This window comes from Zea mays, chromosome 8 (genome assembly GCF_902167145.1).
Source record: "Zea mays cultivar B73 chromosome 8, Zm-B73-REFERENCE-NAM-5.0, whole genome shotgun sequence".
In the NCBI taxonomy this organism is placed as follows: domain Eukaryota; kingdom Viridiplantae; phylum Streptophyta; class Magnoliopsida; order Poales; family Poaceae; genus Zea; species Zea mays.
In genome coordinates this window covers 174045450-174072133 of record NC_050103.1, presented here as the reverse complement: position 1 = coordinate 174072133, position 26684 = coordinate 174045450, and the positions used below count along the sequence as shown (strand labels likewise).

General features: G+C 49.6%; 2 protein-coding genes, 2 long non-coding RNA genes and 2 pseudogenes across 7 annotated transcripts; all 6 read left to right on the top strand.

Moving 5' to 3' along the window:
• Window positions 1–606: 606 nt before the first annotated feature.
• LOC109941428 (uncharacterized) lies at window positions 607–1144 on the top strand. The gene is made up of 3 exons (XR_002264043.2): window positions 607–670; window positions 764–839; window positions 903–1144. It is a non-coding gene; the product is annotated as an uncharacterized lncRNA (long non-coding RNA).
• Window positions 1145–1326: 182 nt separating this feature from the next.
• Window positions 1327–2588, top strand: LOC118473180 (uncharacterized). The gene is made up of 3 exons (XM_035961932.1): window positions 1327–2002; window positions 2076–2148; window positions 2243–2588. The coding sequence occupies exons 1-3, from the start codon at window positions 1764–1766 to the stop codon at window positions 2354–2356; spliced, it is 426 nt and encodes a 141-aa protein (XP_035817825.1). The 5' UTR covers window positions 1327–1763; the 3' UTR covers window positions 2357–2588.
• Window positions 2589–2678: 90 nt separating this feature from the next.
• On the top strand, window positions 2679–3833 carry LOC103637521 (uncharacterized). Its single transcript, XR_002264347.1, has 5 exons — window positions 2679–2782; window positions 2910–2966; window positions 3041–3153; window positions 3367–3618; window positions 3750–3833. It is a non-coding gene; the product is annotated as an uncharacterized lncRNA (long non-coding RNA).
• Window positions 3834–4013: 180 nt separating this feature from the next.
• Window positions 4014–5271, top strand: LOC118473231 (uncharacterized). Its single transcript, XM_035961999.1, has 3 exons — window positions 4014–4175; window positions 4259–4444; window positions 5017–5271. The coding sequence occupies exons 1-3, from the start codon at window positions 4014–4016 to the stop codon at window positions 5155–5157; spliced, it is 489 nt and encodes a 162-aa protein (XP_035817892.1). The 3' UTR covers window positions 5158–5271.
• A 98-nt stretch (window positions 5272–5369) lies between these two features.
• LOC103637520 (ascorbate peroxidase pseudogene) lies at window positions 5370–6797 on the top strand (annotated as a pseudogene). Of its 2 annotated transcripts, NR_163589.1 has the most exons (8): window positions 5370–5409; window positions 5504–5562; window positions 5702–5750; window positions 5994–6079; window positions 6163–6242; window positions 6398–6500; window positions 6577–6635; window positions 6711–6797. The product of NR_163589.1 is annotated as an ascorbate peroxidase pseudogene, transcript variant 2 (transcript). The 2 variants fall into 2 exon arrangements; NR_163588.2 differs by lacking the exons at window positions 5370–5409; window positions 5504–5562 and having other exon boundaries at window positions 5598–5750.
• A 295-nt stretch (window positions 6798–7092) lies between these two features.
• Window positions 7093–8725, top strand: LOC103637519 (ubiquitin-conjugating enzyme pseudogene; annotated as a pseudogene). Its single transcript, NR_163590.1, has 3 exons — window positions 7093–7561; window positions 7787–7878; window positions 8195–8725. The product of NR_163590.1 is annotated as a ubiquitin-conjugating enzyme pseudogene (transcript).
• The last annotated feature ends 17959 nt before the right edge of the window (window positions 8726–26684 follow it).

Below are 26684 nucleotides of genomic sequence, written 5' to 3'. Positions count from 1 at the left end.
TATTTGATCTGCTAATTGTATTCTTTTGGTGTACAGGCCCTCAGTGCATATATACACTGTATTAGGGATGAAGAGCATTTACTTCATAGAGAAGGTGGAAAGGTCTTCTTGGAGAACACATTCATTTCCAGTCTGCTTAAGCGTGATGGTGACCCTAAGGTGCTCTTAAATTGTAAGGAAGACACAATTGAAAAAAGGGTGGACAACTATTTACAGTCTGACATGGTTGACCTAAAACTCATCTCATTTTTAATATATGTAATATGTAATATATTGGTGCACAATACTTACAAATTAATGTTAATGTATGTTCTATGAAGGTGTTCATTCCAATGAATATAGAAAATTTTCACTGGTACCTGGCAGTTCTGAATGCAAAAAAAAGTGAGGTACATGTACTCGATTCTATGGGACAACAAATAACGGATCGCCGAGACCTTTATACTACAGTGAGTAATCATTTCTTTTATATTATGATTATTTCATCATTACATTATTTGTTATCTATAAATCTTGATATGTTTTATATATACACATAGTTAAAAGGTCTAGAAAGACAGATTAAACTTGCAGCAGAACATAAAGAGCTTTACCAAGGCAAGTGATCGAACCTTGATGTTGCATCATGGCCAGTTATAGAGAAGATCACAACACAAATGCAAACCGATGGGTAAAATTCATGTGACCACAACTCTACAAAATTGGTTGTATTTATTTTCATATATACATAGAAACTCACCTGATCTGTTAAATTTCATATTAGGGTATCTTGCGGGCTATGGATGATAAACTATATGGAATACTGGACAGGATCCTCCCTATCTGATAACGTAACTCAGGTAGAGGACATATATTTATTTATAGGAACAATGTTTCTTTTGTTCTAATTTATATACTTGCAGGATGATATAACAATGTTTAGGTTTAAGCTACCTGCAATATTATGGGACTCGAGATTAAACACAAAGAAAGGACATCAAAATCTTGACCACAATGTGGATGAAGATGGAGAGAGTTCAAGTGATGTTCAAATAATCGATACTCCATGTGAGTTATCTAAATCGTCAAATACATCACATCAGATTGAACCATATATATCTCCATATGTTCTGCCTGCTAAAGTAACATCAACAAACACGCAAGAACTGATGTTTGTATTATGGACATATATCATGGGGATAGACAACGCCAAATATTTAAAGTAAGTTAATTCTCATTTAATATAGTATATGCATGGTAAATATTCAACACATATGTTCTTGCTTTAACTATAAAAACAATTGTTCATTTAATAGGAAACATTGGATTCAGAGTACTAAACCTTATCCAATTTCTTTAAGTCTTCAAAAACTTAAAGATATATTGGATGTAAATAAGCCGATGGATACAGATTGTTTTAACATGGCTGTTCGGATGATCGCATGCAATGATGCCTTGTTCTTGTTGGAAGACAAATACCACTACATGGATCTACAGTTCTGTGTAAGTTCAAGTAATTAGTCTTTATTCATATAAGTGTGTTCATTATATAATTATTTTACTAACAAAAAGTAGTCCATAACTAAATTTGGTCGAGACCCTCGCCTTCGTGCAAAGCCAGATATCAACATGTTGGCAAAATTATTAGAATGTTGGCCTGACATGGAGTACGATGTTTCAGATTGCAAACAAGTAAGCTATACTCTTCATCATTTTTGTAATCTTGTTTTTTCTCTTACTTGAACTATTTTTTTAACTTGCAGATTCTATTGCCCTTTTCTTTCATGGGTCACTTCACCTTATATGTACTTAACATGGACACTAGAAGCATCTATATAATGGACTCCATGCCTATACCATCATGGTTTAAGGGTGATCATCCTAGCATGCATTATATACATAATATACATTATATTGCCAATAATATGAATGCTGCCATGGAATTGGCCAATCCTACATGGAAAGACGATATTTATATGTGGCGTCGTATAGTACCAACATGGGTTCCAAGAACATTAAACTGGTAATTTTTTTAACCCGAACAACTTATTAATTTTGTCTACATATATGTAACAACGTATTATTTTAATTTGTAGGGATTTATCTGGCTTTCTTGTTATCAACTTTATGCACGATTGGAATGGTATAAGGTTACCCTGCATTTGCACTGTGAGTACCCTATTTGTTCTAATACTTTGTCAATATTGTTCTTCTATAATTGATTATTAATCGTGTTCTATGATATGTAATAATGAATGTGCAGAATGGGAATGACCTGAGGACCAAATTCTTAGTAGAATTATTGAAGTACAAGGACAATGAATCCAAAGACAACAATCCAGAAGAAATACAAGAAATTATTAGGCACATCAGATAGATATGATTTTATTTGTAATGATACTCAACTTATTATCCTAATTAATTTTATTGCCTTTTAGGTTCGTAGTATCGTTAGGAACATTTGCCAACATATATTTTAGTTATATGTTGCAAATATGAAGGCAGTTCAGATTTCTGTACTTTCAAAGATGCATTGGTGTTTTAGAAGCTTCAGCTTATCCTACTGTAGTATTGTGCTTAAAAGACTCCTATGGGTTTCCATCTTTTTATTGGAAACGAAGTACCATACTATTGTATTGTACAATGACTTACAGGTATGGAGGGATAGGGCTCATCGCACCTTCTACCTCGGGGTCGGCGTCGCGTTCCCGAAGCCAACACTACTCCCCAGCCCCTCCGGGAGGTGTGACTCCACCTCCTGCCCGGTTCGCTGGGATCAACCGCGGGCGCGTTTACCGCTCCTGTACGGGTTGCGTTGGGGTTTTCTCATTCCAATTTTCATGCTTTTGTTGGTGCCTGTTGCAAAGTTTATTTTTTCAGCAAGCTATATTGTAGTACTAATGTTTGATTTCTCCAACTTTTCTTGCCAGGCAAAGTAAGAAGGCTTATCTTCTTATCGATTTCTCTGACCATCTCCAAATAAGTGTGTGAGTATACCAACTCTTTGACCCTCTATCTAATATATGACTTAATGAAGGGACTCATTTGGATTTTCTTTCAGCTACGTCCTAGGTGCTGTTTTTCTTTAGCTCTGCCAAGTTTTGCAACTTGCAGAACATCCAGTTGTTCAGAAACTTGTAGATCCCAGTCTTTTCATCCATCGTTTTACAAAACGTAAGCTGATGACATATATGTTGCATTGTATATTTCATCTGTTGGATCTGCTAAATGTAATGTGTGCTGCGAAGGGTTGAGGTATCCACCAATATTTATATGTTGCAACTAACAAGATCCTTATGTGAGGATTGGCTAGAATTATTTCTCCTATCTATGTATATGGGTTTGATTATTTGAAGTTTTTACAGTATATGTTGGTTTTGTTTTTAGTTTTGCTGGGAAGAAGAAATAATGATGTCTCGGACACAGCTTTATGCATTGTAGCTAGCATGAAGAGAGATTGGATGCAGGCAGGTGTTTCCTCTTTCTTTTGTCCTTCATAACTTTTCTTTCACAAGGCTGTGATTGGCTTTACTGCCCTGCTCTATGTTCCAGACTGGGAGGAAGCCAAGCAGATTATGTGGTGCAGCATTATACATTGCTGCACTCTCTCATGGGTGTAATTACACCAAGGCAGATATTGTAAGTCCAGATGCTCATGAGATATCTCGAACTTATTCAACAAATCGATATTATGTATATTCTCTTTTGTCGACCTATGACCTTCTGTTTTATACTTTAGTGATGGCATCAACTATGTTTTACATTTGTAGGTCTCTGTTGTGCATGTGTGTGAGGCCACTCTAACGAAGCGATTGATAGAGTTCGAAAATACAGATTCTGGCAGCTTAACAGTATGTTTCTTAACTCTGATCATGTGTAGTACACTAATAAACAAGTACCAACCTTAGGATTTAGGAGGTGATAATAATGTGTGCCTTATGAATAATATCTTGCTTCTATTGTCATTCTTAATGTATGTTATCATCAGTGCATTTTATACAGTTCTCTTAAGATGTGAACATGCCTATATCTTCATGCCCCTTTGTTACATTGAAGAATTTCTGGCAACAACTGATGAATCTAATGAAGAGCCTGTTTCAAAACATTCGCCCAAGTCTGGAGAAATTATCTGCAAACACAAGGATAAAGGTTTTGAGCATTTTGCTCATGGACTTTGTGAAAAATGCTACAATAAGGTAGTTCTCATCTACAATGCACACAACACATTGACTTGCAGACTAGACTACATTTTCTTTTGACACTTCGTCTGATTGCCCAGTTCACTAAACTGTCGGGTGGACTAGAAGGTGGTTCTGTCCCTCCAGCATTCCAACGAGCTGAAAAGAAAAGACTTGAAGCTGCTAAAAGGGCTGAAGAAGCTGCAGCAGCTAAGGAGGCAGCGCTGGAAGAATCTCTTTGCGACACACAGAATTCTGAGGTTGAGAGTGCCATGACTCCTAGAAAGGTACTGTACAGATTGGCATGCCTCAAGTTCTTTATTTTTCTCTTTTGGGTGGTTTTTTGAGGGGGGGTCACTCCCGCTGCAAAGTAACAGTACCTTACAGCTTACAATCTGTGTGTGAATTTATGGGAACTTATCCTTGTTTTATAAGTCTATACGAAAACTAAATTTAGTTGACAATGAATCTGGCTATTAAACTCAGTTCCCATCTAATCTTTGCGGCCTGCATAATCAGAGGCTTTCATCCTCCCTACTATAAGATTCTATATAAATTAGTTTCATAAGTTACTATCTTTGTTTAGTACTCCCTCCATTCTAAATTATAAGATGTTTTAACTTTTCTAGATGCATACCTTTTGTTATGCACTTAGATCCCAAGCAACAGTATCGTCACATGAATATTATAGAAGGATTAGTCGCTATAATTATGAAATGGTGCATAATCTATTTTTGTTTCTGAATTTTGTGATGTGTGGCATTGTGACATGTTATCTCTTCGATTAGCTTTTTATGCTACAACTTTTGCGCTTATTTCCCCTCTCTTTTTTTGTTCTCTGGGAACACACTTCAAGCAGGGTTTAAGTGGAGATAAATCTTCAAAAATGGGATCTGAGGGACTCATAAATGACTCTATGCCACCCAAGGATCCTGAAGAGGGAGGTTTGTTACTTCCTGAATCATCATGCACTGCAGTAATTTCAGTTTTCTTCTTTTGAATCCTTGTTTGAAAGCTGAATGCTATCTTATGAAACTGGTTCTGACAGGGTTACAGAGGAGAGAGAAGGTTGGTGCTCTGATCCTCATGTCCCCCCGTGCGCTGGGTATGTAATTTTGCCCCCATGTCAGCTGAATCTGCTTACTCGGGTTGGCTTGTATCAAGGAACCTACCTGATGTGTTTGCTGTACAGGTTTGTTGAAATAATGGCTCCAGTTTTCTCCAGAGATGCGTGGAGATGTGTCTGGCATATGTACTTTATTTAAATATATTTCTGCTAGATTCTATCCCTTCTATTTTCTAATAACTATAGAGAAACATGACTGAGAAGGGTAGACCTGTTGCAGTGGTGAGAACTGAGTCAGGGGAGGGCTTACTCGGTTTATCCCTTCCGCACCCTACTCATGTGGGAGTCTCCTGCACTGGATCTTTTCTTTTTATAGACATGACTGAGTGATGATATTATTTGTTCCATGCCTTTTTCGTCATCAGTGTTGGTCAATGTAAAAACTCTGAGTGTTTATATCGTTTCTTGTCTTTTTCAGGACAAGCCTCAGCCGCCACCTGAGGGCCGTCTTCCTGATGCCACCAAGGGTAGATTTCTAATCTTTACTAGATTGGCATGAATGCTGAGTTAATGAGTTACATTCACCTTGCATCCTTTGTTAAGTGTTTCAAAGGTGTTGTTTTGGCATCCCTGTACCCAGCTTGCTTTGGGTAACAGTGGTGCCTTGTAGCCGAGGCACCGTGTAGGCGTCCAGACCAAACACTGGTTTTGATGTCACTTCTATTGACACGAGGACTGGCACTTGCTGCTTGCTTTTTTTTTGAAACCAGGTTCTAACCACCTGAGGCAAGTCTTTGGCAAGCAGATGGGTTTGAGTGATCAGGACATCGTTGCCCTCTCTGGTGGCCACACCTTGGTTTGTTGCTGTCCACTCATGTTTGATTCAGGAATGTAATGTGTATGCCTGTACTGATTTAGTTTTCTTTGAGGTTTTATTAGGGAAGGTGCCACAAAGAGCGGTCTGGTTTTGAGGGGGCCTGGACTACGAACCCTTTGGTCTTTGACAACTCTTACTTCAAGTGAGTCTGTCTTGTTTACTATTGAAAAGCAACTGCATTTAGTTAAGAAATACTTAAAATTTGTTTACCTTTGTTATGTCATTACTTGGCAGCTGAATGCTGTGCTAGAAATTAATAGCCGTCCCATATCTCCTACTATTCCCATATTTTCATAGGGAACTTCTGAGTGGTGACAAGGAGGGCCTTCTTCAGCTCCCAAGTGACAAAGCCCTGCTGAGCGACCCTGTCTTCCGCCCTCTTGTGGAGAAATATGCTGCAGTATGTCCTTGGTCATTGTTATCCAGGGTATGGAGATTCGTAGGGAGGCAAGTACTGATTATCGTGTGCTCTGTAGGATGAGAAGGCATTCTTTGATGACTACAAAGAGGCCCACCTCAAGCTCTCCGAACTGGGGTGAGTAACCATTGGTTGCACAATTTGTGCTTGGTCAGTGGAACAAATCTGATCGTTTACTCTTCTGGGGTGCAGGTATGCTGATGCTTAAATGGCCCATATCCTGGAGCGGGATACAAACTGCTGCCTGTATGGACTCGTGCGATCTTTTGCATTTGGATTCAGCTGTAACGTAGCTGTAACGTACCACATGATTATGTGGTTTTGGGATTATTTATTTCTCAAGACCAGTTTATTAATTAGTTTCATTTTATTCTTATCAGCATGCTCTCTCTCATTTTTTCATACTGTTGTGTTTGGATGGTGTACCACCAGTGTTTTACAACAGTTTGGCTTTTGGAATTGCTACTGCTAAAACTTCGTTCCTCTAAGAAGACCTTTTGTTTTTGCATTCCCAGCTGAGGAGCTGAGGGACAGCGAAGTACTTGTATTATTACAAAATCTTTTCTTAGTATACCACATATTTATACATAAGTTATCATGGTATTATAAGTTTCCGTTGCAACGCACGGGCACTTACCTAATATCTTGAGGTATGTTTCTGATCTGAAGTACTTATTTACAACTTCTCTCACTTGTCATCTATGTACCATGTATGTTTCTGAAATTACATGAACAGTAATGTTTTTTTGGAAGACACAGCATACCTTTAATTATTCAGCTACTGTACAATGTACAAATTCTTAATTTACTGCTAGGCAAATCAATGCTCTCAACCATTTCAACTTCTGTTGCCATGAGATGAGAGAACTGAAATGATAGTCTCATTGTTAGTACTTTAACTGTGCTGTTCTATGGATCCTTCATCCTTCACTATCTAGCAGTCAATATGCTTCAGTTCAAATTGTTTGCATTTTCTTTCCTTTGTTGGTCTGACATGTAAAACTTTATGCTGCAGCATTCTCACTGGGCTTCTGTCCTTCATGGTAAGTTGTTCCTTGCACCTCAGTACCTCACTATGAGTTAACCTTTCCAAAAAAGAATGTCTAGGTTTAGTCATAATTTCTAGCACGCATATAAAATTTGGAAGATCAGTTGTTGCTCCAGGCTTAGTTGCTCAACATTGCAGCAAGCAATTCTTGGCATTTCCCTTGCCAGAACTTCCTTGTTTTAAGGTGTTTTCTCAATGTTGATAATTCTCATACTTGCAGATGGACGATGCACTGACAACTGGAAGCATCAAGACATCAGATGCAGAAAAGAGGCGTTTAGCAAAAGCTTCCCTTGCCTACAATTGTGAGAGGTAGATGCATTTCTCTGCAGGCTATTTCATTCTGACCATTTTCTTTTTGTAGAACTGTTAGAAACTACCCCCACAGGAACATAATGGTCATTAGCTTCTGAACAAGTAGTGTAGTGTTTATACCTTTACATGAAAGAAACAACTGAATTTTTGGTCGGTGTGCTCCGTTTTTAAGTGCAAACATTGATTGGAGTTCCTATGTAAAGTTGTTAAGTTACTATCATCACTTCATCTGCTTGAAGTCATGTTCTAAATACCCCACTTGTTCATTGTGGCAAGTCTGTGTGGCTCAATAGTTCAAGTGTTTGTCTTGCAGCAAAAACTGTCCGCACTTCAGGAAACTTTTCCCAGAGTATGTTGAGAAGTACAATCAACAGCTACAATTGGAGAACACTGCTGCAGAGCCGGTGCCTCAGGAGAATCCTGCACCTGCTCCATCCCCTGCTGCCTAGCAAGCCCCGACCGTGGCCAATAGGGCACAACCACTGGCGGAGGCGCGCCGTGACAAGAACCAGAAGAAGGCGGTGCCCTTCTGGATGGTGCTGGTCATGTTTTCAGTTTTCGGGGCTGTGATGGCGTTGCCCCTAATGCAACTTTGACAATAATAAAGACAATAAGAACGTGTGATGCCAGGGCCGTAATTTTGTATAGTTTTCTATTGGTTTGTCTGAGTGACTCAGTTGGTCCCCTAGACTACCTACCACCTCGGAGTCGTATTGATGAACCTGTGATGGTATATCTGAAGAACTTTTGTTCTCAGTTCTCACTCTTGAGTTGCAGCGCCAGAAGGTCGTTCGTTTTTGCTTTCTGTTTCCGAAATCGTATACTTAATTTTTTTTGTTGCCTCCCAGTTCGTCTTTGCGATGTGTGCTGACTTCAAGGTTGAGTTCGCATTTTCACATCCTCTTTCCAAGTGCGTTTGTTCCTTCGAATTTACGGCATGGTGATGCCTTCGCAATCTCTGCCGACTTCTGTGTTGAAATTCAAGCTCTAGGAATAGAGCAGTCTTCGCCCTATCAATTTTATTTTGAAACTAGGTCAGTACCAACGCACGGGAACATATAATACCATGATAACTTATATACAAAATGTGTCTTATATTGTTATAAGAAAATATTTCATAATCCATTTGTGATCCTAGCCATACATAAATTTTGTTATTTTAATTTAGTTGTTTCACTACTACATTGCCAACTATATTACCTACAGTATTCCTTTCTTGCACCATAACTGTTATATGATGTGGCTTTTTCCTAGGCATCATGCGCTTACATTTGCATAAGTCTGTGATGCATAATTTGTTTTTATCATTTGCTGCAGAGTGCAAAGACAAACCTGAACGTCGAGCAGGTTTTCTTTTCTATAGCAAGGGATATCAAACAGAGACTTTCAGAGACTGATTCCAAGCCTGAGGTGCGGTCCTTTGCATAGCGTGTTGAACCTTTGGCACGTCTGCTTTCTCTTCCACAGTTCCTTAGCTTACCTGTTTGCAGGATCAAACTATCAAGATCAAGGCTGAAGGGGAAGCTGATGCAGCAGAGGCGCAGAAATCAGCTTGCTGCGACTCTTGAACGGTTGTGGCCGCAGGATAGTTTCATAATTTTTTTTCTTTGCCAGCAAGTCTCTCCTTGTGCTTGAGCTATCACAATTGCTGTGGTTTGGACAAGTGGGTGTTACGTCAGAACTAATTACTTGCTATATTGCGGAAACCCTGCTCTTGATAACGACGATCGCATATGCAACTGGGCGGGTGGGTGGTTTGATCTCGTGATGGCTACTGCTATGGCTGTAGAGTCATAGAGATGGCATTGGAGTTGTATGGTGCATGTTATTTAAAAAACAAGCCAGAAATAATCATTTAGTTGTGCGGGAGCCACGGAGCATACTGCATGCGTTCAACATAGCCTTGGTAAGCTAGGCACCAACCGGTGTTACTTTGTTTGCTTTTACATTGAATTTACGAAATATGATAAATTTCTTTATTATTTGTTTCAGTGTTGGCGTGCTGCTTCTTTTCTGAAATACACTGAGTTGAATCGTCGAGAATCACTTGCCCTTGCTTCAGATGGATTGAATTATGAATGCAATGAGGCTCCATCATAGGCAGGCTTATAGGTTCGTAGTATCGTTAGGACGGGCATCTTACTATAACAATATAAGACACATTTTGTATATATAACACATGTGCATATATAAGTTATCGAGATATTATATGTCTCTGTTGCAACGCACGGGCACTGATCTATAAAAGTATAACACACATTTGTACATAGTTTATCGTGGTTTTATACGTTCCCGTTGCAACGCACGGGCACTCTCCTAGTTTAATACTTATAATTACTATTTAAATATCATTCCTTTAGTAGAGGCATCCTCGAAATTTGGGAATAAAAAATTGTCCCATGTTGTATCTAGGTGGCACGTTAATCAAAAATCGTTGGCGAACCTCCGGCTCGCCTTCCACCAACTTCCTCTTGGTGATCATTGTGGCGTCATTTCTCCCATGAGCAATTTTGAGGGTGTCTCATATTTACTTGGCATTGTCCAAGCCACTAACTTTGTTATATTCATCCATGCATAGATATGCTAAAAGAAGAGTAGTAGCCTGGACATTCTTATGAATTTGTTCATGAATAAATATAGCATTATCATTACTATCAAAATGCATTCCATTTTATACTACTTCCCAAATGCTAAGATGAAGAGAAAATAAATGACTACCTTCTTCTTGTTGTTTGAGCTTGAATCGATGGGCTTATCTCCCTTTGGCTCATTATTGTTGACGGTCTACTTCTCTTTATCATCGATCACAATCCCCTTGCCCTTAGGATCTATCTCTTCGGCTGGTTAATCCCTTGATGAAGAGAACGACTTTGATACCAATTGAGAGCACCTAGAGAGGGTGAATAGGTGATCCTGCGAAATTAACTCTAAACAACACAAACTTGATTTATAATGTGTGTTAGTGAGAACTAAAATGAAGTTAGGATGAGAAGAGATAAGAAGGGAGAACTCTTCGCTTGATTGCTCCTTTAAGATGAGTACTAAACTTAGGAGCAATATTGTAAGCGAGTAGAGAACTCAAAAAGACAATAATCATGATAAGTAAAACGGACAAGAGACACAATGATTTTTACCACGGTTCAGCTAACGCCTACTCCACGTTGTGGTGACCTCCTTTGGTCAAGGGTTGCACTCAACCCCTCTCATGTGATCCAAAGATCAAACTTGAGTGTCACAATTGTCTTTCTTATATCAATACTCTGTTGTGAGGAATCTCCACGAATTGGAGTCTCTCACACCTTACACAAATGATTACAATCAAATCCGGAATAAGGAGGGGAGTAGAGAAACACACAAGAGCACAACGCAGCAACAACACGCACACAAACAAAAGAGAGAGCACACAAATCAAAATGATAGAGTCACAGCTTAAGGACGTGCTCAAATCCCTTTCTAACAAATCAACAGTGTGTCACAGAGGTTCGGAGTTGTGGTGTGCTCAAAGTATGCTTGGGTAATAGCTCCATGCGCCTAGGGGTCCTTTTATAGCCCAAAGGACTTATGAGTCGTTTGTTATTCATTTGGAAGGCTTTGGCTGCCTTCTGTCCATGAGTGCACTGGACCGTCCGATGCACCACGGACACTGCACAGTCTGTGATTTACTTCCTTAACCAGCCGAGCCGACCATTGCCGAACTGACGTGGCTGACTGTCGATCACGTGCTGGTCGTTGCTGCAGACGCGCGGCTAACACACTGGACTGTCCGGTGAATTATAGCCGGTGAAGTCCTCGCCAAACCCGAGAGCGGCTAGTATGGTCGGATGACCAGTCTGGCCATCGAACACTGTCCAGTGCACACTAGTCTGTCGGGTGAGGCCGAGATCGACCCAAGTTTGGCCAAACTTAACCAAACATCATTTCTCCAATTTGGCTCGACTTGATAAGTTTCCTAGCACTTAGATGAACATGACTAGTACCTAAAATAATTGACTACGTACTAGAATCACACCTTTATCACCTTGGACCATAGATGTTTGTGGTATGCCCGTTTTTAAGCCCACACGTGCCTTTTCCTGTATTTCTCAATTTGCTTCACAATCACATGTGCTTATGCTCATAGGAGGATATGTTAGTCCATAGTAATGTGATGAGCATTTAATCACCAAAACAACTAGAAATGGCCCAACCGCACATTTCCCTTCCACGCATCCCAATTCCGAATGATCTCACCAAGCGGTGCTGTGGACACCACCGACACGGGTGCCCGTTGAAGTAGTGGATCAGCTTCTGCTTGGCGATGAGGAACACATATAGCAGCTTCTAGATCTTAGTGTACCAGGTCTTGGACTTCGTCAACACCTCACTGATGAAGTACATATGCCTTTTGTACATGCAGTACATGTCCCTCACTTTCTCTTTTCGCTAATAGTGCAGCGTGGACCACCTGGGTGGTGGTTGCAACGTAAAGGAGGAGCGTTTCGCCAGGATCGGGCACGACCAAAACCAGCTGCGAGGTGAGGAACGCTTTTATCCAATCAAGGGCCTCTTGGGCTTCAGTCGTCCAAGAGAAATTATTGCTTTTCCTAATGAGCTTGTAGAGGGGCATTCCTTTTTCACCGAGTCTGGACACGAACCAGCTGAGCGCGAAAACGGACCCAACTAGCCGTTGTACCCCCTTGAGGTTCTGGATGGGGCCAATGTGTCGGATGACATCTTTTTTTTCTTGATTAGCTTTGATCCCTTGATTCGACACCATGAAGCCTCGGAGTTTTCCTTTGGGGACCCCAAAAACGCATTTCTCGTGGTTTGACTTGACTCGGAACCTTCGGAGACTGGCGAGCGTCTCTTCCATGTCGGTGACGAGGTCGTTAGATTTTTTGGTCTTTACAACAATGTCGTCCACGTAGACCTCCAGGTTATGCCCAACTTGGTTGGCAAAGCAGTGGAGCATGCACCTCTAGTACGTAGCTCCGGTTGTGTTCAGGCCAAACGACATGGAGACGTAGCAGAAAGTGTTGAAGCGGTAACAAAGGCGGTGGCATGTTGGTTGGTCTCCTTCATGGCGATTTGGTGATAATTCGAGTATGCATCCAGGAAGGAGAGCAACTCGCACCCGGCTGTCGAGTCTACAACATGATCAATGCGCGGGAGAGAGAAAGGGTCCTCAGGGCGCGCCATATTGAACCTTGTGTAGTCGACACACATGGTCCAACTCTCGTCCTTCTTCATGACAAGCATGGGATTTGCAATGCACACTGGGTGGTGTATTTCCCTTACAAATCCCGCCGCTAGACGTCTTGCTACCTCTTCGCCTATGGCCTTGTGCTTCTCTTCATCAAACGGCGAAGCCGTTGGGTGACTGGCCTGGCCATAGGCAGGATATTACAGGAGTGTTTAGCAAGCCCCCTTGGGATTCCCAGTCGAAAACGTCACGGCTGGCCTAGAGGAAATCGATAAGGGCGCTTTCTTGCTTGTCAGAGAGTGCTACCTCAATTTGAACGTGCTTGGCGGGGTCGACACCGTCGATTGGGACATCATTTGTGACCTCGTTAGATTTGAATGTACCAGAACTAGCTTTAGGAGTGTCCGACCTGGCCTGCGAGTCGATGCCCTTCTAGAGCTCTTTCAACTCTCTCGTAGCAGTTTGTGTCGACGAGGTCTCACAGCTAGCTTGCTCACACGCGTAGGCCGCTTGGAAAGAGGTAGACACCGTAATGACTCCATGGGACCGGTCATCTTCAACCTGAGGTAGGTGTAGTTGGGAACGACTTTGAACTTTACGTAGAATGGTCTCTCCAAAATGGCATTGTAGCCCATGGAAGTCCATGACCTCAAATTGCAGTTGCTAGGTGCGGAAATTAGAGGAGTCTCCGAACGTAATGGGCAAGATGATTCGCCCGAGCGGGTGAGCACCATGGCCAGACGTGATGCCATGGATTGGCGTCGTACTAGGGTGAAACACGAAACGTGTGATTCCCAGGGCATTGAAAGTCTCAACGTACATGATGTTGAGACCGCTTCCCCCGTCCATGAGGACTTTAGAGAGACGTTTCGGGCCAATGATTGGCCCGACTACGAGAGGGCTAGTCCCAAGATGTGGGATCTTGGTCGGATGGTCGCGTCTGTCGAACGCGATTGGGACCTCTAGCCACGAGGGACTCGGCTGGTTGGAGGGCTCTACCGCGTATAACTCCTTGCTGCTAGACTCATGACGGCACTTTGAAAGTGCATTCATCCCTTTTGTGAGTTTTGGTGATTTGGATAACAACACATTTAAAGGTCTAACGAGTTTGCTAAGTGTTGAACAGGAAATTCAGTATGATGAACATACTTGAATAGTGTATAATGATCAGTGAACAAAGGTTCAACACGAGGTTATATAACCAATGAGACAATGCAAATGGATATAATATGATCTCTGTATTGGTTTGAATATATGGACAAGACCTGAGAAATCACTACATACATATGACCAGAATAGAGGACAAAGTGATTTAGAGGATTGGTCAAGCCAAAGAGAATAAGATATGAGGAATCATGAATTGGCTTGACCATATTACTATCAGTCCATATATGCTTCTATGAGAATCAAACTAAAGCTTGATTAATCTTAACAGTTATATCTAGAAGACATTCAAGCAAGGTTCACAATATTGAAGAAATGATTCTCTTAATGGATGCTCAATATGATGTGACTCAAGAATGGCTTGATAGGGTGAAGATAGCAAAGAAAGGGCTTCGAGGAACTAAGCGAAGGTGAAGGCCAAGCGACGGCTTGTAGACCGAGGTACCATGGCTAAGGTGAAGAAGAGAGTACTTGCACTAAGTCGATGAACTAATCAGCTATGAAGAGTTACAACATGTTGATGCATCAGTAAGGTGACTTGAAGCCATGATTTGAACTCATATAAGGTGATATGGTACAAGTCACATGGTTTGATTTGAGTTTGCTTCAAAAGGTGAGACAAAGATGTTTGTGATCCTTATGAAGCAATGCCATGGAGAAATCACACATGAGACACCAATGACTCAAGGAGTTTTCTTAATTAATTTTATTTAACTTGAGTATAGGAATCGTCGTACTATAAAGGGGGATCCAAAAAGAAGGTTGGTGTTTGCCAAAGCTCAAACCTCTCTATTCAAAAGCTATTTTTGAAAAGCAAAAATCTCTTTAACGTTCTATGGTTGACCGTGGTTAGGGTTGAGAAACCTAGAGTGTTCTTGCTGAAAAGCAGCTGAACTTCTTCAACTGCAGCAGAGCTTTCCAGCTGAACTTGACTTCAGCTGGGTTGAGCTTCTTCAGCTGCAGCTGAGCTTTTCAGCTGAGCTGAACTTCAACTGAGTTGAGCTTTCTCAACTTCAGCTGAACTCAACTTCAGCTGTGAACCTCTTTGACCATACACCAGCTGAACTTGCCTCCGGGCAGTTGAGCTGGGGTTTTCTCTCCTAAACTCACTGGTCAAGACCGGTTGAACTGGTCCTGAGGGGCAGTTCAGCTGGTCTCTGACCCCTCTGACCTTTGATCTGCAGTCTGCCAGTCAGACTGGCAAACAGGTCGCCAGGAGCTGTCAGGGGCGGTTCAACCGCCCCCCCGGGCGGTTCAACCGGTCTTGGTCAACTTTGACCAGTCTGCGCGTCAGTCTGCCAGTCAGACTGGCAGACAGGCTGCCAGGCCTGCCAGGGGCGGTTCAACCGCCCTAGGGGGCGGTTCAACCGGTCTCAGGCAGAAAAATCTGCCCAACGGCTAGTTTTGAGCTCCACCTATATATACTACCTCCTACCTCTCTCCCCATAGCAGTGAGCACGATTTGAACTCCATTTCTAACCCAAGAAACATCTCCCTCTCTCTCACACACATCTCTTGCCTCTCCCATTTCAAATCTTTGGAGAGAAATCTTTGAGTGAGCTTGAGAGCTGCGGTTTTTGTGCTCCATCTCTAAATCTCTCTTGCTCTTCTTCATTCGAGCTTTGGTACTACATCGAGGTCTTTGTGGATTCATTACTCTTGGAGCTTCTAGCTCCTAGACGACTAGGTGTCTCTTGTGAGTCTCCAAATCTTGTGGAAGACCACAAGAAAGTTTGTATTACCCGCTCGTTTGAGCAAAGATTATTGTGTGGGCTTGACCTTTGTGGTCGGCAAAGGGAGGATTAGGGTTGAAAGAGACCCGGCTCTTTGTGGGCGCCTCAACGAGGAAGTAGGGCACCTTGGTGGTGTGACCGAACCTCGGGATAAATCTTGTGTATCTTGTGTTCTTGCTCATTGTGTTTGTTAGTGTTCTTCGTTCTCTCACCATTCTGTGGAAGATTGTTTATATCTTTTTGGAGTGTGGATTTTGAGAAGTGCCCTTCTCTGATCTACTACTTTGAACCCTGTGGATCATTTAGAACATCTCATTTCCAAAGTTAACTGGGTGAATTTCGAGATCAATTCAGTTTTACCCAGTTTGCTTCTAGTTTTGGTTGAAAAAGTTTTATCTTGCCTATTCACCCCCCCTCTAGGCAACTTTCAATTGGTATCTGTCGGCGTTTCGAGACCGGGGGTCCCTCAGGCCGACGAGTGAGTGTCGCGTGCCCCAGCCCAGATGGGTCGAGCGCGTGGGCGAGCACAAAGGGGGGAGAGAGCGAGGCGGCCGGAGTCCGGCGTGAGAGAGGTGGGAATCCCGCGACCTTCGTGTTCGTCCCGCGCCCAGGTTGGGTGCGCTTGCAGTAGGGGGTTACAAGCGTCCACGCGGGAGAGGGAAGCGAGCGGCCCCAAGAGAGCGCCTGTCCCGTCCTCGTCCCCGCGCGGCCAACCCTCCCTAAGAGGGCCCTGGTCCTTCCTTTTATAGGCGTAAGGAGAGGATCCAGGTGTACAACGGTGGTGTAGCAGAGTGCTACGTGTCTAGCGGGGGAGATCTGACGCCCTAAGTACATGCCAATGTGGCAGCCGGAGAGATCTTGGCACCCTACTGGTGTGATGTCGTGGCCGTCGGAGGAGCAACGGTGCCTGGCGGAGGGACAGCTGTTGGAGCGGTCGAGCCCTTGCTGACGTCCACCTGCTTCCGTAAGAGAGCTGAGAGCCGCCGTCGTACAGAGCGTGCGGGGCGCCATCATTGCCTATCTGGCGGAGCTGGCCAGATGGGACACCGGTCTTGTTCCCTGCGACCCGAGTTAGCTTGGGGTAGGGTGATGATGGCGCTTCCCGTTGACGTGGCTGGCCTACGCCCTAGGCTGGGCGATGTGGAGGCTCCTCCGAAGCCGAGGTCGAGTCTGTCTTCCATGGCCGAGGCCGAGTCCGAGCCCCTGGGTCGGGCGAGGCGGAGGTCGTCGACAGAGGCCAGGGCGGAGTCCGAGCCCTGGGGTCGGGCGGAGCGAAGTTCGTCGTCTTCTGGGGCTGAGCCCGAGTCCGAGCCCTGGGTCGGGCGGAGCAGAGTTCGCCGTCTTCCGGGTCTTAGCCCGAGTCCGAGCCCTGGGTCGGGCGGAGCGGAGTTCGCCGTCTTCCGGGACTTAGCCCGAGTCTGAGCCCTGGGTCGGGCGGAGCGGAGTTCGCCGTCTTCCGGGACTTAGCCCGAGTCCGAGCCCTGGGTCGGGCAGAGCGGAGCTTCCTATGGTGCCTTAGGCAGGGCCTGACTGCCTGTCAGTCTCACTCTGTCGAGTGGCACTGTAGTCGGAGTGGCGCAGGCGGCGCTGTCCTTCTGTCAGACCGGTCAGTGGAGCGGCGAAGTGACGGCGGTCACTTCGGCTCTGCCGGAGGGCGCGCGTCAGGATAAAGATGTCAGGCCACCTTTGCATTAAATGCTCCTGCGACTTGGTCGGTCGGTGCGGCGATTTAGTCAGGGTTGCTTCTTAGCGAAGGCAGGGCCTCGGGCGAGCCGGAGATGTGTCTGCCGTTGGAGGGGGGCCTCGGGCGAGACGGAAACCCTCTGGGGTCGGCTGCCCTTGTCCGAGGCTAGGCTCGGGCGAGGCGTGATCGAGTCGCTCGAATGGACTGATCCCTGACCTAATCGCACCCATCAGGCCTTTGCAACTTTATGCTGATGGGGGTTACCAGCTGAGAATTAGGAGTCTTGAGGGTACCCCTAATTATGGTCCCCGACAGTAGCCCCCGAGCCTCGAAGGGAGTGTTAACATTCGCTTGGAGGCTTTCGTCACACTTTTTTGCAAGGGGACCAGCCTTTCTTGGTTACATTTTGTTCCGGTGGGTGCGCGCGAGCGCACCCGCCGGGTGTAGCCCCCGAGGCCTCGGAGGAGTGGTTTCACTCCTTCGAGGTCTTAATTCCTTGCGTAACGCTTCGGCTGGTCTGGTTGTTCCCTCATGCGAACTGGCCGTAGCCCGGGTGTACGGTCGGGGCCCAAGTTCTCGGGCTGGTATGTTGACGCTGTCAACGGTTTGGCCGGAGCTGGGTTTGCGAGAGCAGCCCCCGAGCCTCTGCACAGGGCGAGAGGGCGATCAGGGACAGACTCGGCTTTTTTTACATACGCCCCTACGTCGCCTTTCCGCAAGGAGGAGGGGGGAAAGCGCCATGTTACCCTCGATGGGCACCGAACATGGTGTCTCCGGTGAGCTGCAAGCGGGTAATCCGAGTGGACGTCCGTGCCCCGTTCGTTAGGGGTCGGCTAGGGGCCTAGAGGCACGCCCAAAAGTACCTGCGAGTGATCTGCCGGACCCGGTCCCCTGGCGACGGGGTCCGAGGGCTCGATGCCTCCCTCCGATGGGATTCCGTTACAAGATCGCTCCCGCTGGTCTCGGAAATGTCCTAGGGTACCTCGGGAGTGCAGCCCGAGCCTCGGTTATGTATCGAACGTATCCCTGGTCATCCCTCGCTCGGTGTCTGAGGCGACAGTGAACCCTTCGGGGGCCAGCCTTCGAACCCCTGATCAGTAATGGGCGCGGAGCCCGGGTAGCCTGAGGCGGCCGTGGAACCCTTCGGGGGGCCGGCCTTCGAACCTCTGACCAGTAGTGGGTGTAGGGCCCACGCGATCTGAGGCGGCTGTTGAACCCTTCGGGGGGCCAGCCTTCGAACCTCTGATCAGTAAGGAGGCTCGGAGCCTGGTTCCTTCACGGGGAAGGATCCTTTTCGGGGTATCCCCCTTTCCCGGTCCCTGTTGCAAGAGATAGAGAAAGAGGAAAAAACGAAAAGGATACGGAATCGAAACGACGCGGCGTACCTTTTTTGGCGCGGTTATTTCGGCGAAGGCGAAGCGTCGCCCGCTTCTCCTGCCAGAAGCGCCGCCTGTCCTGCCGCAGAGTTAATGCGACGGGGCGAGTGGTTGGCGGGGCGTCCGTTGCGCGTGCGCGAGCCGCTCGAGGAACGGATCACGGGCGCGTCGTCTTCACGCCGTGAGAGGGGGTTCTCTTGCTGCCCCCGGATGGGATGTGAGCCTGGCTGGGTTGTCCGTCAGCGGGACCGACGCCGGAGTCGATCAGCCGAGGCCTCGGGTCGGGCTGGCACCCTTGGAAGATGGTTGGCCGAGGCCTCATGGGTAACCGGCCGAGCCGCCTGCTCGGGCCGGATTCCCGGAGAAGTCCCTGGCAGCGGTTGCCCGGGCGTGATGATGACGTCGTCCTCCAGAGCGGAGATCCTTAGACCGCGTCGCCGTCCGAGGCTAGGTCGGATCTCGCCAAAGGTGTCGTCGATGCCGAGGGTGCTGCTGCCCCCTTCCAGCGCCAAGACCCGAGCCTGCAGGATGAGAGTGTCTTGTAGCGTGTGCCTTCTACGGCCGCCGAGGCCAGAATACACACCCTCGCTGTGTTGTAAAGCTGCGTCTCCTTTCCTCTTGTTTCGAGTATCTGGACTTTTTTGTCGGTAACAGGGATGTTTGTGCGGGCGAGAGTTGCTTCTCGCGGAAGGTGACGAGTGAGGTATCCGTATCCCGGAGGAGTAGGAGTCCCTCGGCTCGATCGGCCTTGCCGCTTACGCGCACCTTTACCCGTCCATGAGGCCCTGTCACCGACTCAGTCGAGAAGGCTCGAAGGATCGCTTCGGCAGAAGAGCTTCCGAACGTAAAGACTTGTTCGGTCCGCGGAGTTACTTTATCCGAACGCGAGTTACTTCTCGCAGAAGGTGATGAGTGAGGTATCCGTATCCCGGAGGCGTAGGAATCCCTCGGCTCGGTCAGCCTTGGCTGCTTACGTGTACTCCGTCGTTTTCAGGATCCACTTTTCGAAGTAGTCCAAAAGCACGAAAGATATTCTGGCAGAAGAGATCTTTTTTTTCGAGGAAAATTTCAACGCAGAGGGGGTTCCCCCCTTTTAGCCCCCGAGGGAGGGTCGGGCTTTGCCGAGGCGAGGCCGACCCTTCCTTGATGACTAAACTTTGCGTGGGTGCGAGGTATATGAATAACTTGAAAACATCTTAAGGGTAGAAGCGACATAGCTGTTGGATGTTCCAAGCGTTGCCGTAGACCTCGCCTTGGCTGTTGGCCAGCTTGTACGTTCCGGCCTTCAGAACTTTGGCGATGACGAATGGCCCCTCCTAGGGGGGCGTGAGCTTGTGCCTCCCTCGGGCGTCTTGCCGCAGTCGAAGCACCAGGTCGCCCACCTAGAGGTCTCGGGGCCGGACCCCTCGGGCGTGGTAGCGTCGCAGGGACTGCTGGTACCGTGCCGAGTGTAGTAAGGCCTTGTCCCGAGCCTCTTCCAGCTGGTCCAGCGAGTCTTCTCGGCTAGCTTGGTTGCTTTGATCGTCGTAGGCCCTCGTCCTCGAGGAGCCGTATTCCAGGTCAGTGGGCAAGACGGCCTCGGCCCCGTAGACTAGGAAGAACGGCGTGAAACCCGTGGCTCGGCTCGGCGTTGTCCTCAGGCTCCAGACCACCGAGGGGAGTTCCTTCATCCACCGCTTGCCGAACTTGTTGAGATCGTTGTAGATCCGAGGCTTGAGCCCTTGTAGAATCATGCCGTTGGCACGCTCTACTTGCCCATTCGACATGGGATGAGCCACGGCAGCCCAGTCCACCCGGATGTGGTGATCCTCGCAGAAATCCAAGAATTTTCTACCGGTGAACTGGGTACCGTTGTCGGTGATGATGGAGTTCGGGACCCCGAAGCGATGGATGATGTTGGTGAAGAACGCCACCGCCTGCTCGGACCTGATGCTGTTCAGAGGTCGGACCTCGACCCACTTGGAGAATTTGTCGATGGCGACCAGCAGGTGCGTGTAGCCCCCGGGCGCCTTCTGCAAGGGGCCGACGAGGTCCAGACCCCACACAGCAAAGGGCCAGGTGATGGGTATCGTCTGCAGAGCCTGAGCAGGCAGGTGGGTCTGCTTCGCATAGAATTGACACCCTTCGCAGGTGCGGACAATTCTAGTGGCGTCCGCCACCGCCGTTGGCCAGTAGAAGCCTTGCCGGAAAGCATTCCCGACAAGGGCTCGAGGCGCTGCGTGATGGCCGCAAGCCCCCGAGTGTATCTCTTGGAGGAGTTCCTGACCTTCGGCGACGGAGATGCATCGCTGGAGGATGCCTGAGGGACTGCGGTGGTAGAGCTCCTTCTCATCGCCCAGCAAGACGAATGACTTGGCGCGTCGTGCCACCCGCCGAGCCTCGGCTCGGTCGAGGGGTAGCTCTCCTTGGCGGAGATATTGCAGGTACGGGGTCTGCCAATTTCGATCAGGCGTGGCCCCGCTCCGCTCCTCCTCGATGCGCAGTGCCTCGCCCTCGGAGGCCGAGGGTACCTCGGGCCGAACCGAGGGCGCCTCGGGCCGAGCCGAGGGTGCCCCGGGCTGTGCCGAGGGTCCCTCGGGCTGGACCGAGGGCGCCTCGGGCACGGGCGAGTCGTCGATCTTGACGGAGGGCTGATGCAGATCCCGGGAGAAGACGTCCGGGGGAACCGTTGTTCGCCCCGAGGCTATTTTTGCCAGCTCGTCCACAGTCTCGTTGTAGAGCCGAGCGATGTGGTTGAGCTCGAGCCCGTAGAACTTGTCTTCCAGGCGCCGAACCTCATCGCAGTAGGCCTCCATCTTCGGGTCGCGGCAGTGGGAGTTCTTCATGACTTGGTCGATGACGAGCTGCGAGTCACCGCGAGCGTCGAGGCGTCGGACCCCTAGCTCGATGGTGATCCGCAACCCGTTGACCAGAGCCTCGTACTCAGCCACATTGTTGGACGCCGGGAAATGGATGCGTAGCACGTAGTGTAGGTGCTTCCCGAGGGGCGAGATGAAGAGGAGGCCCGCGCCGGCTCCCGTCTTCATCAGTGACCCGTCGAAAAACATGGTCCAGAGCTCCGGTTGGATCGGAGCCGTCGGTAGCTGGGTGTCGACCCATTCAGCTACGAAGTCCGCCAAGACCTGGGACTTGATGGCCTTCCGAGGGGCGAACGAGATTGTCTCGCCCATGATTTCCACTGCCCCCTTTGCGATCCTGCCTGAGGCCTCTCGGCACTGGATGATCTCCCCCAATGGGAAGGATGACACCACAGTTACCGGATGAGACTCGAAGTAGTGTCGCAACTTCCGCCTCGTCAGGATCACAACATATAACAGCTTCTGAACTTGTGGGTAGCGGATCTTGGTTTCGGACAGTACCTCGCTGACGAAGTAGACTGGCCTCTGAACGGGCAATGCATGCCCCTCTTCTTGCCTCTCGACCACAATCGCAGCGCTAACCACCTGGGTGGTCGCGGCGACGTAGACCAAGAGGGCTTCTCCGTCAGCTGGAGGCACCAAGATAGGCGCCTTTGTGAGGAGCGCCTTCAGGTTCCCGAGAGCTTCATTGGCCTCAGGGGTCCAAGCGAAGCACTCGGCCTTCCTTAAGAGGCGGTACAGAGGCAGACCTCTTTCGCCGAGGCGTGAGATGAAGCGGCTCAGGGCCGCGAGACATCCCATGACCCTCTGTACGCCTTTTAAGTCCTTGATGGGCCCCATGCTGGTGATGGCTGCGATCTTCTCCGGGTTGGCTTCGATGCCCCGCTCGGAGACGATGAACCCCAAGAGCATGCCCCGGGGCACTCCGAAGACACACTTCTCGGGATTGATCTTGACGCCTTTCGCCTTGAGACATCGGAATGTCACTTCAAGGTCGGAAAGGAGGTCGGAGGCCTTCCTCGTCTTGACTATGATGTCATCGACGTAGGCCTCGACCGTGCGGCCAATGTGTTCGCCGAACACATGGTTCATGCACCGCTGGTACGTCGCACCCGCATTCCTCAAACCGAACGGCATGGTGACATAGCAGTACATGCCGAAGGGTGTGATGAAAGAAGTCGCGAGCTGGTCGGACTCTTTCATCCTGATTTGATGATACCCTGAGTAGGCATCGAGGAAAGACAGGGTTTCGCACCCAGCAGTGGAATCCACGATTTGATCGATGCGAGGCAGAGGGTAGGGAACCTTCGGACATGCTTTGTTGAGACCAGTGTAGTCTACACACATCCGCCATTTCCCCCCTTTCTTTCTCACAAGCACAGGGTTGGCAAGCCATTCGGGATGGAATACCTCTTTGATGAACCCTGCCGCCATTAGCTTGTGGATCTCCTCGCCTATCGCTCTGCGCTTCTCCTCGTCGAATCGGCGCAGAGGCTGCTTGACGGGTCGGGCTCCGGCCCGAATATCCAGCGAGTGCTCGGCGACATCCCTCGGTATGCCGGGCATGTCCGAGGGACTCCACGCGAAGACGTCGGCGTTCGCGCGGAGAAAGTCGACGAGCACTGCTTCCTATTTGGGGTCGAGCCCGGAACCGATCCGGATCTGCTTGGAGGTGTCGCCACTGGGGTCGAGGGGGACGGCCTTAACCGTCTCCACTGGCTCAAAGTTGCCGGCATGACGCTTCATGTCTGGCACCTCTTTGGAGAGGCTTTCCAGGTCGGCGATGAGGGCCTCGGACTCGGCGAGGGCCTCGGCGTACTCCACGCACTCCACGTCGCATTCGAACGCGTGTTTGTACGTGGGGCCGACGGTGATGACCCCGTTGGGGCCCGACATCTTGAGCTTCAAGTAGGTGTAGTTGGGGACGGCCATGAACTTCGCGTAGCATGGCCTCCCCAGTACCGCGTGGTAGGTTCCTCGGAACCCGACCACCTCGAACGTCAGGGTCTCCCTTCGGAAGTTGGAGGGAGTTCCGAAGCAGACGGGGAGGTCGAGTCGTCCGAGGGGCTGGACGCGCTTCCCGGGAATGATCCCGTGGAAGGGCGCAGCGCCTGCTCGGACGGAGGACAGATCGACGCGCAGGAGCCCGAGGGTCTCGGCGTAGATGATGTTGAGGCTGTTGCCCCCGTCCATAAGGACCTTGGTGAGCCTGACATTGCCGACGACGGGGTCGATGACGAGCGGGTATTTCCCCGGGCTCGGCACGTGGTCGGGGTGGTCGGCTTGGTCGAAGGTGATGGGCTTGTCGGACCAGTCTAGGTAGACTGGCACCGCCACCTTCACCGAGCAGACCTCCCGGCGCTCTTGCTTGCGATGCCGAGCCGAGGCATTCGCCGCATGCCCGCCATAGATCATGAAGCAGTCGCGGACCTCGGGGAACTCTCCTGCTTGGTGATCTTCCTTCTTGTCGTCGTCGCGGGCCCTGCCACCCTCCGCGGGTGGCCCGGCCCTGTGGAAGTGGCGCCGAAGCATGACGCACTCCTCCAGGGTGTGCTTGACGGGCCCCTGATGATAGGGGCACGACTCTTTGAGCATCTTGTCGAAGAGGTTGGCACCTCCGGGGGGCTTCCGAGGATTCTTGTACTCGGCGGCGGCGACAAGGTCCGCGTCGGCGGCGTCGCGTTTCGCTTGCGACTTCTTCTTGCCTTTCTTCTTGGTGCCGCGCGGAGTAGACGCCTCGGGAGCATCTTCCGATGGACGGCACTGGGGCTGCTTGTCCTTTCGGAAGATAGCCTCGACCGCCTCCTGGCCAGAGGCGAACTTGGTGGCGATGTCCATCAGCTCGCTCGCCCTGGTGGGGGTCTTGCGACCCAACTTGCTCACCAGGTCGCGGCAGGTGGTGCCGGCAAGGAACGCGCCGATGACATCTGAGTCGGTGATGTTGGGCAGCTCGGTGCGCTGCTTCGAGAATCGCCGGATGTAGTCCCGGAGAGACTCTCCCGGCTGCTGCCGGCAGCTTCGGAGGTCCCAGGAATTCCCGGGGCGCACGTACGTGCCCTGGAAATTTCCGGCGAAGGCTTGAACCAAGTCATCCCAGTTGGAGATCTGCCCCGGAGGCAGGTGCTCCAACCAGGCGCGAGCGGTGTCGGAGAGGAACAGGGGGAGGTTACGGATGATGAGGTTGTCGTCGTCCGTTCCACCCAGTTGGCAGGCCAGGCGGTAGTCCGTGAGCCACAGTTCCGGTCTCGTCTCCCCCGAGTACTTTGTGATAGTAGTCGGGGGTCGGAACCGGGTCGGGAACGGCGCCCGTCGGATGGCCCGGCTGAAGGCCTGCGGACCGGGTGGTTCGGGCGAGGGACTCCGATCCTCCCCGCTGTCGTAGCGCCCCCCACGCCTGGGGTGATAGCCTCGGCGCACCCTTTCGTCGAGGTGAGCCCGACGGTCGCGATGATGGTGCTTGTTGCCGAGGCGGCCCGGGACCGCAGGCGCGGTGTTGCGCGTGCGCCCGGTGTAGACCGAGGCTTCCTGCATGAATCGGGAAGTCGCGGCATGAGGTTCCGAGGGGTATCCTTGCCTTCGGGAGGCAGTGCTCTCGGCCCGTCGGACCGCGGCGCCTTCCAGGAGATTCTTGAGCTCCCCCTGGATTCGCCGACCCTCGGTGGTTGATGGCTCCGGCATCGCGCGGAGGAGCATCGCTGCTGCAGCCAGGTTCTGACCGACCCCACTGGATGCGGGCGGCAGCCTGACCCTTACGTCATCGGCGACGCGGTGCTGGAGACCCTGGGGCAGGTGACGTATTTCTCCGGCCGGGGGTTGGCCTGCCCATACCTGCCCGACGTCCCGGCGGATCGGCTCAAGCGCTCTTGCTCCCTCGTCGAGCCTGGCCTGCGCTCCGCGGACTTGCTCGAGCTGTGGGTCGTAACCCCCCACCGGAACGGGGACCACAGCTAGCTCCCGCGGGATGTCAGCGCGAGACACCGGCCTAGGGAGATCACCGTCCTCCGGCATGCCGAGATGATTGCCTTCGGAGGGACCCCCTAGCTCGACGTGGAAACATTCGCGGCTTGGGCCGCAGCCCTCGTCGTCGAGGTTGCGGCTACCGTCGGAACAGTCGGAGAGGCAGTAGTCGCATGCGGTCATGAAGTCCCGCATGGCACTGGGGTTGCCAAATCCAGAGAAATCCCAATAGATGTTGGGATCGTCATCTTCCTCGGACCCAGAGGGCCCGTAGGTCGAGACGTCCGTCAGCCGGTCCCAAGGCGACCGCATGCGAAACCCCAGAGGGTTTGAACTCGCCTCTACGAGAGCGCCCGCCAAAGCAAGGTCGCTAGGCGGGTTGAGGCTGAGTCCAAATGACGTAGGATGGGAATCAGTCGGTACCTTTTGGTCGTCAAGCGGCGATGAAGTCACGTCGAGGACTGACTGCACCGCCGCCTCAGGTACGAGGGCGACGTCCTGCAAGCTTTTTGCAAGCGCACTGGCGTCGTCCACTTGCTCGGGTTTGGCGTGTCGCGGGGAGACGGCGCTCGCCTTCGTCTCAAACGCGAGGTTGACGCCCGACGCGCCCCCCGTTGGGGCGCTAGGGACGTCGACTCGCTCGACAGCCGATGAGGCGCGGCCTCCTGCTTGGCCTTGGTTGCCCCGCCTCCTCCTCCGTTGGCGGGGGAGAGGACGGGGCGAGCTCGAAAGTCGTTCTTCCACCACGCGAGGAAGACGTCGTCAATTCCGCCGCCGGAGGGCGGGCTGTCGGCCGCCATTGTCGTTGTCGCGCGGCGGTGGAAGGAGTATCATGTCGTAGCTGCCGTC

Excerpts from the sequence above, each read along its gene's own strand:
- LOC118473180 (XM_035961932.1), top strand. The coding sequence starts at position 1,764 with ATGGGTCACTTCACCTTATATGTACTTAACATGGACACTAGAAGCATC. Across the intron at positions 2,003-2,075 it reads GTTCCAAGAACATTAAACTG|GGATTTATCTGGCTTTCTTG; the intron begins GTAATTTTTTTA and ends TTTAATTTGTAG. Across the intron at positions 2,149-2,242 it reads GGTTACCCTGCATTTGCACT|AATGGGAATGACCTGAGGAC; the intron begins GTGAGTACCCTA and ends ATGAATGTGCAG.
- LOC118473231 (XM_035961999.1), top strand. The coding sequence starts at position 4,014 with ATGCCCCTTTGTTACATTGAAGAATTTCTGGCAACAACTGATGAATCT. Across the intron at positions 4,176-4,258 it reads GTGAAAAATGCTACAATAAG|TTCACTAAACTGTCGGGTGG; the intron begins GTAGTTCTCATC and ends CTGATTGCCCAG. Across the intron at positions 4,445-5,016 it reads GTGCCATGACTCCTAGAAAG|GGTTTAAGTGGAGATAAATC; the intron begins GTACTGTACAGA and ends CACTTCAAGCAG.